At 30.0% G+C, this 12,158-nt stretch overlaps 1 protein-coding gene across 1 annotated transcript; it reads left to right on the plus strand.

Annotated features, from left to right (window-relative positions):
* The first annotated feature begins 2,861 nt into the window (after positions 1-2,861).
* LOC129300331 (tetraspanin-8-like) lies at positions 2,862-5,495 on the plus strand. Its single transcript, XM_054938897.1, has 2 exons — positions 2,862-3,507; positions 5,027-5,495. Exons 1-2 carry the CDS (start codon positions 3,001-3,003, stop codon positions 5,315-5,317), a joined length of 798 nt encoding a protein of 265 aa, XP_054794872.1. The 5' UTR covers positions 2,862-3,000; the 3' UTR covers positions 5,318-5,495.
* Positions 5,496-12,158: the final 6,663 nt, after the last annotated feature.

A 12,158-nucleotide genomic window follows, 5' to 3' on the forward strand; every position in this document is an offset into this window, starting at 1 on the left:
ATTATTTCTTTCCTTTTTCTCTTAAACTTCAACTGCCACAAATTTCTCATCCAACTTATTTTGGCCCCAAAATTCTCATCTACCTTGATAAACATTTTATTTTAAATTTTTTACAAAAAGTATCTAATCTAAAGTGCGAATGTATAAAATGATTGTCATCGTATATGACACGCAAGAGAAAGTCTTCAAAGACAATTTAGAATTGTAAAAAGAAAAAAAAAAGGTTATCCACTCTCCACAACAAAAAAACTTATGCACTTTCTTCACATAAAAATATTAATATTTATTATCACCGATAAATTCAGGTTACTAGGTCTATATTAAACTTATTAAGTTACCGTGCTGATTATCAAATTTGAAGGTTAGAAATTCACCTATTAACAAAGCAAATTTCTTAAGATCTTGTATATTTCACTTTCTATATATAAGATAAACTCAACTTTTTTATTATAGATTTCACTTTTTATATATAAAGTAAAGCTCGTGTATAATTATCACATGCATTTTTTTCCACAAAAAAGTATAATTACATACAATATTATTTGTTAATAAAACTTTTATATTAGCAACCATTTCTTTTTTGCCGGCATATCTTTAGAAGGTACTTTTAAAAGCATATTTATCGTGCCTTTTTTTGGGGGGGGGGGGGGGGGGTTCAATATCGCATTACCCGTTAGACTACTTTCGAATCCTTTGTAGTACATCATAATACAAAAATTAGTTTGCTCATGAGACATTGAACAACAGTTTCCGTACATATCATAACAAAACAGATCATGCTACCATTAGGGTACTCAAAAAACTCTTTATAAAATTAAATGATTAAAATAAAATCTCATGTAATGTGAAAAGATTAAAAGAATGTTTATGCTTAATAAGTAAAATAGTTTCTTGAATTCGATATGATTTTTTTTTAAGAGATTGAAGGTCCTTTTGAAGATAATGCATTTAATAAAAATAATTTAAAATTTTAAAAAAACACATTATGAATAAAATAACAAAATCTCATTAATTTTGAAAACAAAAAGTCAAAAGTTATATGCAAAATATCATTATATTTTTTGATAAAACTTAGTTCAGTTAATAAGAATTTGATTCATATCTTACAAGATTATATATTTAAATTCTATTGTCAAGGTGGGGACATTATTGATAGGTCATTTGTTAATAATTCTAGCCTAGAGATATGTTCAAGTCACAACTCACGTAAATTATCATACTTGAAGCTAGATTTTAATCCCAACACCCAATCACACGAGAATAACATAAATAAACTCAATAAATTATAAAGTTAGACAAACAAAATTAAACTAATTCAAAAACGAATGATGATGCATTTCACGTTCAGCTTAACTCTTGTAATTGCTATATTTTATAAGTAAAGCTAAGCTTGAAAACAATGATTTTTTATTTAAATGGACACCAAGTTTTCAATAACTCAATATTAATTTGCTTATTAGCTAATATTTTGGTACACTTATATAATGAATTATATATATATATATATATACACATATATTCTCAAAAAATTCTTTTGAATCTGGCTCATTTTTGTCAAAAATTAAGTGGGCTAAATAAGGTGAAGGAGGGTCTACAAGTGCTAATGTTATCTTTCTTTGGAAACAGCATAGTGCAAACACATTATTTGTGTAACTTTGCTCATTCTCGTTCTTGACTCATTTGTTAAACCATATCTTTGCTCCACAATATTCACTAATGTATAAAGCGCATCCTTCATCCAAGTACACCATATAAACAAAAAGAAAATTATAACTTCACATAACGTTCAATAGATTTTTTTTTTTTTAAAAAACCTAGAATATAAGATTTGTTGATCGACCAAATGTGTACCTATATGATCATAATGTTATACATTTAATTGATCTTGTTTGATAGTAGCTTCATAAATTAAATTTTAAAATAAAGTCACCTATCCATATTTAATCCGTGAGCTTATTTTCTTTCAAATACCCTACCCAGTTGTAAAAACATTGTAGGAGTTATGTGACCCATATCAAGTAATACAAAGATTAAAAAAAACATCATAGAAACATAAAAGAGAAAGAGAAATGGATAAAGATATCAATAGTTTTTTGTCGTTAAATGATGAAATTATGAAAATAATTAAAAAAAGCCATGTTTATTGAAATTCTAGACCACTGGAAGAAGTATCCATCAAAAGAAAATTCATGAGGGTAGAACACAAAGAACATTTCATTTCCAAACTTTTGTACATAAACCTCCTCAATTTATTATGAAGACCATTATTTTTCAAAAAGAATTGAAGAAGAAGAATCGCAGGCATGAAACGAGGACAAGTTTTTTTTTTTTTTTTAAGAACATTATAAAGATATGGAAAATTACAAAGACAAGGAAAAATGGGGAGGGAAGCTCAAATGAAGTTGGACCAATATCATGTTTGGAAATTGAAACGACAATGTTGAAAATTTATTGTAGAAAGAACAATGAAAATTATACACTTGGAAAATAAAAGAAATTGTAGTAACCAATATTATTTTTAAAAATGACAAGGGCACAAATGAACATTTACCGCAAAAGAAAGAGTGCAAAACAGTGCAATTTACAAATTGTAGAGATTTATCCTACCGCGTTACACCTTAAATAAAATTTATTAAATATATTAAAATAATGCTTGCAAAAAAAAAATCTATTAAAATAATGGAAGTAAAAATATTTAGACAATAATAAATTCATAAAAACGCATCACATTCAGTTGAAGCCGTCGCGAAAACGCGCTTAACGCGTGAAGATCAGACCTTCGATTGCCTTCTTCGCAGGTTCGTTTTGTAACGTCTTTCTCAAATTTTCACCTACTTGAGACACTATAAAACAAGGAAGCACCACACCACCAAATCCACAGGGCCTCATAAACCCTCTTCTAAATTTCTTTCCAATTTCTTCGTCTCCGTTCCGCACACTCTCTCTCTCTCCTCTGTTTAGGTCAATCCGTGTGCTCAGATTTGCCTTCTTCACTCAATAATGGGTCGTGTAAGCAACAATCTGATCGGGATCCTCAATTTCCTAACCCTCCTCCTCTCTATCCCTATTCTCATTGCTGGCATCTGGCTCAGCCGCCAAGCCAACACCGACTGCGAGCGATGGCTCGAGAAGCCGGTCATTGCGCTCGGCGTCTTCCTCCTCCTGGTCTCTATTGCTGGCTTCATCGGTGCCTGCTGTCGCGTGTCCTGGCTCCTCTGGCTCTACCTAGTCGTCATGTTCTGCCTCATCGTTCTGGTCTTCGCCTTCACTATTTTCGCCTTTGTTGTCACCAACAAAGGCGCAGGTCAAGCCTTGTCCAATAGAGGCTATAAGGAGTATAGGCTCGGCGATTACTCTAACTGGTTGCAGAAGCGTGTGAACAACACCAAAACCTGGAACAAAATTCAGAGCTGTCTTCAATCTGGCAAACTCTGCTCCAAATTTAAAGACCAATTTCTCCAGGACAATGTCCAGAAGTTCTATACCGAGAACTTATCGGCGCTTCAGGTACCGCGATCATTGAATTTTTCTTTGTTTTGATTTGGGTTTACATCAAATTTTGAGCATGCATGCCTTTGTTCTTAGATTTCTCTTCACTGCAAAGGGGATTTTTTGCAGAGTAGTACAGTTGTGTTGCTTATGCTCATTATCAGATCTGGATTTGTAGTTTATAACCATACAAGCGTTCTTTCCCCCTATGATAGAAATATGGATTATACAGCATTGATTTGTCAAGACGCCAATTCAATTACATTTTCCCCTCTTAACAATCTGCTTGTTTGAGTAAAATTTGAATTTCCACTCGAACACGGCTCGTATTTGTGTTTTCTGGGCATGAATTCGAGTTTGACTCGCAATATAGCCATGGCTGATATTTGCTTTTAAATATTTCCCAACAATTACAGATAGAAATATAAAAATAAAAAGCTTTTAGATGCAGAAAAAAAGGGTCCTCTTTACCGAGAAAAAAAAAAAGGAAAAGGAAAAGGGGGGATCCTCTCTACTTTTGAGAGACGAAGTTCTCATGAAAAAGCCCCCTCTTGGAAATAAGTGAACACATGTCAGATTACATCTGGGAAAATGTGTTTGAGTTTAATGTTGTATGCTTTTCCAACGCACTCAGGTTCCTCTCGGAAAGAAGATGGGCTTTTGCATCGAGTTGGTTTTAGTCCGAAAAGGGCTGGATTATTCTATTATATTTAATCGTGCTTATTTTCTAAAGCCTTTTCTAGCCATTATTTTACAGTTCATTCCTGCCAGGGTGGCTGGCCAAGAACTTTAGCTTCTTTCTCGTGAGCTAGCATCGTGTTTATGTCCATCCATCCAGCCATAGAAAATTTCCTGTTCCGTGCTGCATTATTGCGTGATTACTTTTTCTGTGTTTTTTTTTTGTCTCATTGGTGGATAAAGATGTCTAATTGACTTAGTCAATTATTTTAATCCTTTTTTCAAATTCGATTATGTTGATCCTTATTCTGGACCTAAATGATATAGACTCGTGTGTGACTTATCTTAATAAGAATTATCGCTTAGCTGCTGCTTAATATGCTTTTCCTTTCCTCCTCATTGGCCATAATTAAAACAAAATCATATTGCCTTTTCCTCACGAAACTCACAACACAAATTGATTTTCTTTTGGGGGGGGGCAACGATGGATTGTGGCTAGAGTCTGAAACAGTTATATGAATTGTCACATCAACACTTAAATGTAGTGGAGCCCTAAACCATACAAGTGGGTCAATGATTGGCAGGAAAGTATCTCATAATTAATTCAATATTTAACATCATTATATGCGTGTTGGTTTTTTCTCTGCCTTCATCTGCTTACCTAATTTTGTTCATGACTTCTTGTAAATGTGCTTTGAAAAATTCGCTGCAGGAATTAATATCAATTTACGAGAGAGAATTACAGCATAAGATATCTTAATTAACACTTGTGATTAAATATATAACCTTCAAGTATTTGAAATATTGAGTACTATGAATCTGACTTGTCAACCTTTTTTATATTGATTGTGCTGTGCAGTCTGGGTGCTGTAAGCCAGCGGACGAATGTAACTTCACGTACGTGAACCCGACTGAATGGACCAACACAGCAAATTCAACCTCTGCCAATCCTGACTGTGCTCTTTGGAAGAATGACCCAACTGTTCTGTGCTTCAATTGCCAATCTTGCAAAGCTGGGTTTCTTCAAAACATAAAGACTGATTGGAAGAAAGTGGCTATTGTGAACATCGTCTTCCTCATATTTCTCATCATTGTCTACTCCATCGGATGCTGCGCTTTCAGGAATAACAGGCAAGATAATTGGAAGTGATACTAGAGGCTGTTACTATTAGAATGTAGATGATATGCTAGCTTTAGTTCATTCGGTTTGCTTGCCTGCTGGATTTTTTAGTGTGTGACATATCAGATATCTTATGCCCGGTGTAAATTCATCCATACTTCTGTTTTTGCATATTATTTTGTTAATTATTTGTGATGTTTAGTATGTATTTCATTCTCGTGCTATAATCTTTTTTTTTTTTTTAATAAAAAGGAGGAGGATGACGACTTGTATTCAATTTCTTGAACTAAAGTCTCATTAAAAAACTCGTAAATAAGTGCAAAAATATATAATCAAATAAATATCTTTGTGATTTGAGTTAATTTAAATATATGTTTTTCAATGAAATTGTAATTTATTTAAGTTTTTTTTTTTACTTTTTTTTTTTCAATCTTGTATAATCATGGACATAATATAATCAACAGAGAAGTCACATTACATTAGAATTGGTTTTGTCAAGGGCATGTATGCCTAACCATTGATTTTGGCCACAGAAATTAAGTATTTGAGTTTAAAATAGACATTTGGCTTTCTTTGTCTATTTCAACCAAACATGAGCGAAGGTGATCAGTGGATTAGCCAAATTTGGAGTAAGTGTTTTTCTAAGGGAAAGACTTGTAGCAGGTTATATACTTCTTCAAAGCATTATTACAGAGCATCTTTTCAATTTTACCTATATTTGAATAATAAATTTTAAATTCACATTAAATTTTATTTATAATTGATAATTTTAGATTGAGGCAGTATTAAAAAAATTTAATATCTCATCGAGTCACTTATAATAAGTATTATTTATCCGTTTGAGAATGTACTTTATAATAAAAATAAGAGTAAATATGGTATTTGTACATAAATCTAATTTGCAAGTACTTAAATTGAAATTCCGTGCACATGGTCTCAACTTGCTTGTGTTGACAATTTTAAGACGCCATGAATTCAAACGTTTGTATTATTTATTTTATTTATAAATTTTTTTAACGTATTTTATTGATATAAAAAATTTAAAATTATCAATTTTTTTCCAAAATTTGATAAACTTTTTAACTTTGTTCTTATTGAATATATTAATATACTGCATACTTTAACAAGGTGATTTCTTTTACCAACGTTTAATGAAAGGTAAAAAAAATTACAAGAAATATTTAATGTTATAATTTATAAATAGGAAAAAAAAAATTAGCAGGGAGTCTGTTAAAAAGAAGAAAGAAAAAAGGTTAGGTTGCGTAGCAGAGGCGTCTGGTTTGCGTATAGTATGAGTCTATGAGAAAGAAATGACAGAAAGAAGTTAAAAGCATCAAGCGCTTCCACATTTCGCTCTCACACGTTTTCGGTTTTCAAATCCCATTTCTCGCCGGAAGCTATGCCATTATGGAGCAGGAGTCCGGTTTCGGTGCCCAGCAACTGTGATCATCATAAAAGAAATTTGGGCTATATAAATTTTTATTTAAATGGTTCAAGATTTTTCAATTTTAATTTTATAAAAATAAAATTTATAAATTTTTTTAATAAATATATTTATCATCAATATGAATAGTACTGATTAAATTTGAATAGTTTAATTTAATACTATAATTTTCATAAATTAACTATATGGATAGTACTAATTTAATTTGAGACTTTAAGTAGTTCAATTTAATATTATAATTTTCATAAACTAACTATTTATATGTACCCTGGATAAAACAAATTTAATATTAAATTTTTTAATAAGTTTTTATTTTAATAAATATAAAATAAAAATAAAAAACTAAATCTAAGCCTTGTAGATAGTTAATTTATGAAAATTATAGCATTAAATTAAATCATCCAATTTTAATTAGTATTGTCCAGATTAATGATGAATATATTCGAATTAATAATAAATATATTTATAAAAAAAATTTATAAATTTTATTTTTATAAAATTAAGATTAAAATTAAAATTAAAAAAATTTCAACCATTCAAATTAAAATTTAAATGGTTTAAATCTTTTTTTATGATGAGTGCGGCAGTGCTCGGTAGCGAAACCGGACTCTATGGAGCAGCTACATAATATGTGGAGTTACACGCACCACTGAAAAACGTTGACCGTTTGATGTCTTAACCCCTAAAGAAATTATTGTATTTGACTCTGGATACAACAATAAGTTAATGGATCACATGTACTGGCAAAGTGAATGGAAGGTGAGATGATCTTATCTTTTCATTCAATTTAACGGTAGGGAGGGGAGGAGTGCCCAGAAAAAATTATTATTTGCAAAGCACACAAGTTTTTTTAATTCTAAAAAAGCTACTGCACAATTTAATTTCCAGAAAACAATGATAATAAATTGAATGCTATCTAATGATTTTTTTTTATTTTACAATAAATTGTTTTTCGTAGTTCTTTAAGAATTAAATTGTGTGGTGATTTTTTATTGTAGAAAAAAATAGAAAAATGATAATAAAATTTCTTTAAAATATATAAATTATAATTTAATCCCTCGAAGTGCCGTAATTCCTCTGAAGTCTTAAAGGACTTTTTTATCACTAATAAATTTATATAAATTATGAAATAATCTTTGTTGAAAATATATAATTTACAAGTTTTGTTTAAATATTCACAATTTTTCTTTTTCTATTCACAACAATGCAACAACAAATAAAAAATTTAATATACGAAGTTATAATTTGCTATTATATTATTGCAAATATAAGAAAGAAAATTATGAATATTTAAATAAAATTTATGAATTATTTATTTTCAACATGATAATTTAATAATTTATATAAATTTATCAATAACAGAAAAGTCATTTGAGACTTTAAAAAATTATAGCATTTTGAGAAATTAAATTATAATCTATATATTTTAGGGAGATTTTATTATCATTTTTTTAAAAAAAAATTGTATACTTTGCAAATAAAAATGCTTTTAGCATGACAACTATAGGAAATGAGAAGAAAAAAAATGAATAAAAGAAGAAAGATTTACAATCCTTGGTTGCTCAGCCATACGTTTGCTTGTATTTCTGGAGCATTACGACTATGGCAAATGGTTTCAATAAACTATTTGTGCCATTTGAATGATATATGCATTGAGTGTGAGACTTGCTGAGAGTTCTTGCCATATTGATCTATCCAGAGAGTAGATATTATGCCATATTGATAATTTCTAAATTTTTGGAATCAATTATATAAATTGACTTGAGTTAAAATATAATCAAATACATGTCCGCCCAACAAATATTTTCTTTAATCTAATTTCCTCTTTTTTTAACACGTTAATTTATCATAATCATTATTATACTTTATAAGATCTCAGCTCCAATAATTTTTCTTTTCAGGTCTCATTTGACACCATGTAACCAATAACAACATAAAGAAAAAAGAAAAAAAGCAAAGCCCGAAAAAAAAATTACAAAGCTTATCACGAAACCACTGAGACAAACAACTCATTCAAAGATAAAGTCGATCTAAACAAATAAAACATAAACTCAAAAAAAAAAAAAAAACAAAATGGGGTAAAATTAGTTGCAAAAAAAAAAAAAAAAAGGACCAGAGCAACTAACGACGTTCCCATCTCAAGGCAGAAATAATGTTTGGTCCAATCAGAATTAAAAGTCCAAAGTTAGGCCCAAATAATACATTAATTAAATAGACCCAATAATAATCTTTTCTTTTGTAAAATATAATCTTTTGTTACTGTTTATTCTACAGTAAAACCAACAGTAACATGTTAAAAAAATCAATAAGGCTGAGTTGTTCCTGTACATCGTACAGGGGCATGCTCTAGTTTTATCTACAGCAAAAAATTAAGAGCAAAACAACCAAATAAAATGATGACAACTCATTGTTAATGTTATTTTTACTGTAGAACAAACGGTGACCTGTATTATAACTGGTAAAAGATATAAGATTTGAGAAAGCCGCATGGGAGGTTGTTCATGGGCCGAACTTGATAATGATTCATGGGCCCTTCATTTTCTCGTTTTGGTTATTATAAGATGGAATATTTCAGGCTTCATTGCATCAAAACCCAAAAACAAAAAAGAAACAAAAAATGCATCTAGAGAAAGAGATGGGAAGCCGAAGCACTAAGGCGGGACATGAGATTTTTCTTTTCTTTTCTTTTTTTTTTTAATGTATTATACAAATTCTGCATTCGGTTCTTGTAGCGAATGCGACATCGGAGAACCTCTATTTTTCAACTAATAAGATAGGGAAATGAGAAGTTAAATAATAGGCATGGATAATACAGACATTGAGAATGAAAATATAAAAAATGGTTAAAATAATTATAATAAAAAATTTTGAAATAAAAATTAAATTATAATAAAAGATTTAATTCAAATTTAAATTCGGATTCCGATCAATGAATGCTTGTAAAAAAACAAAAATGATTTGTAGAAATTGCTTATAAACCGGTGTTATGAAAACGAAATTGAACTAGAAAATCAAGACAAGACTCGATCCATAAACTGGGCAGAATTAATCAAACCGTGAGATATATTTGTTACCGAATTTTGCAAGTGGAGTTCCTGCTACTATTTACCAGTCAAGGCGTACGTATATAACATGCCAATTACGTGATTCGTGTTCTATGATCAGGATTGAAAATGCCTCCTCTTGTCATTTAAAGAGACAGAGAGAGAGGAACAAAAAATGGTTGAGGTGAAGATTCGGTGACAGCAAGAATGACAATGATGATCATGAATGAAACCATTGCTTGCAAAGCACAACTACAACTATTTCGTTGTTTTCGTGTTGAAATATTTGATAAAACCAGAATAGAGAAGAAATGGGGATGAAAGATTTATTGTTAGCATTAAATTCCAATGCAAGTATCGGAGATTGAACACCACATGAAGGACCTAACACGCATTCTTCATTTAATCATGGTCGTGACTTCCTCTTACTGCTCGGGTTTTACTATGATTCAGGTACACGTGTCATCCTTCTACATGATTCTCGAAGGCCCATTCCTTTGATTTTTTCGTGGGCCTCTCTCTACTCTCTCCCCATTAAACCTTGATGTAGTTATTCGTTGGCCGTTGCTTTTATTTCCTTTTTCTCAAAACCATTGTTCACTTTATCAATGGAGATTAGATGTAGCCACTCAAAATGTTGCAAATCAAGATTCCATTTTTCATTGAGCAAAATAATTATATTTAATATTTGACCGTGTTTAAAAAAAATTAATTGATATTTGTACTAAAAAAGAACACTTATCAACGTGATATCACAGTTATTTTTTTTTTATATACTTGTTTTCTGAAAAAGGTACTCCCTCCAACAGTCTTTATAAGATCTTACCTTTGATCTTTAATACAGAACTTTCTTTAAAAAAATTTATGAAACCTTTATGACTTGATTTCAAAAATGTTCTTGTCTCTTTGACTCTTGGTTTAAATACTGCATTTAATTTACTTTTGGAAGGTTATGATTTTTTTTTTGACATTTTACTATTTTTAAAAATGAAAGGACTATAAGGACTGTTAAATAAGCTTGAGTCTTCTACAAGGAGAAAATTATCGCTGTGAATAAGATAGCTTTACGCTCATAATTTGACTTTACTCAACCTTTAGCTGGTATAAGTATAACTATATATAAATAGAATACAAATAAATTTTGAGTTTCATTCTGACACTCATCATTATCTTTATTTAAAAACTAACCACCAAAGTTATAATTTATAACATCGGCATTCGCTGACAAAAAAAAAAAAACATTGACATTCATTTAAATGAATATATAATATTAAACTTATAGCAATATGCAATCGTCATGAACACTACCGTAGCTTCTGTGCAGTATGAAAAAAAAAATTTGAATTTCAATATATAATACAATATACCTTGAGAATGAAAGTGAAAAAGGACAAAAACGTAAAGTGAAAAAAATCCAATTATCGATATGAAAAATTTGTTGGTGGAAAAATTATAAATATATTTATAAATGTTTTTTGAATTTAAAAACATAACAAAATTCAATTTACCTGAAATTTATCCCTTAAAAAAAAGAAAGTAAAGAAAAAACATGGTGGACCACATATGATTGGAATATACATGATTATATTTAAACAAGGAAATTGTAGTAGCTTTCAGTATAATAATATGCTACCGCTTTTCGGGTAATCGAATTATTTATTGTTTTATTTATTTATGACATTATTGTTTCAAATAATGAACTCTTTTTTTTTGTGAGCAAAACAAATGCCATTTTATTAATGTCGGAAAAAAGTATTACACTTACTAATAGACTAAGAACAAACAGAAAAAGGCCTAGAATACAATCAAAACAGAAAGGGAAATAAAAAACCTAGAATACAACCTATCAAACAAAACAAAAACAGAAACAAACACAAAACAAAGAAACCTGCAAAAAAGATAACAAACAACAGCCAATGCCAGATCTATCAGATAAACCAGAAGCCAAAGCCTTGGGATCCTTCAGCAGAACAGCAAACAAAGAGGATGGTGGCATGCCTCTCATAGAAAAAGCTGCCAAAGCATCTGGCAGCATTATTGCCCTTATCAGACACTAAGGATAGAGAGAATTTACTGTTGGAATCCCACAACAACCAAGACTTCTTCAACATTAGGTGAGCAATACATCACTTAATCGAAGATTGCATGTATAGCTGTCTATTGGGAGATGAAAATGAAACATTCTACTTGCCAAATCTTAATGGGATGTGAAGCCCTCTAAAACTCGCTGACAAAGAATTAACTTTAATATAGAGAAAATCACATATAAGAATTGTGAAGATAATTATTCGTAAATAATGACTAATATAAAATGAGTTATTGTTAAAATTAGAACATGTATGGATTTGTTTTTTTTCCAATGATAACTTGTTATTGGTCATTA

This window comes from Prosopis cineraria, unplaced genomic scaffold, assembly GCF_029017545.1.
Source record: "Prosopis cineraria cultivar Desert tree isolate PC_DT_omini unplaced genomic scaffold, ASM2901754v1 PC1538, whole genome shotgun sequence".
Classification (NCBI taxonomy): domain Eukaryota; kingdom Viridiplantae; phylum Streptophyta; class Magnoliopsida; order Fabales; family Fabaceae; genus Prosopis; species Prosopis cineraria.

Excerpts from the sequence above, each read along its gene's own strand:
- LOC129300331 (XM_054938897.1), top strand. The coding sequence starts at position 3,001 with ATGGGTCGTGTAAGCAACAATCTGATCGGGATCCTCAATTTCCTAACC. Across the intron at positions 3,508-5,026 it reads AGAACTTATCGGCGCTTCAG|TCTGGGTGCTGTAAGCCAGC; the intron begins GTACCGCGATCA and ends TGTGCTGTGCAG.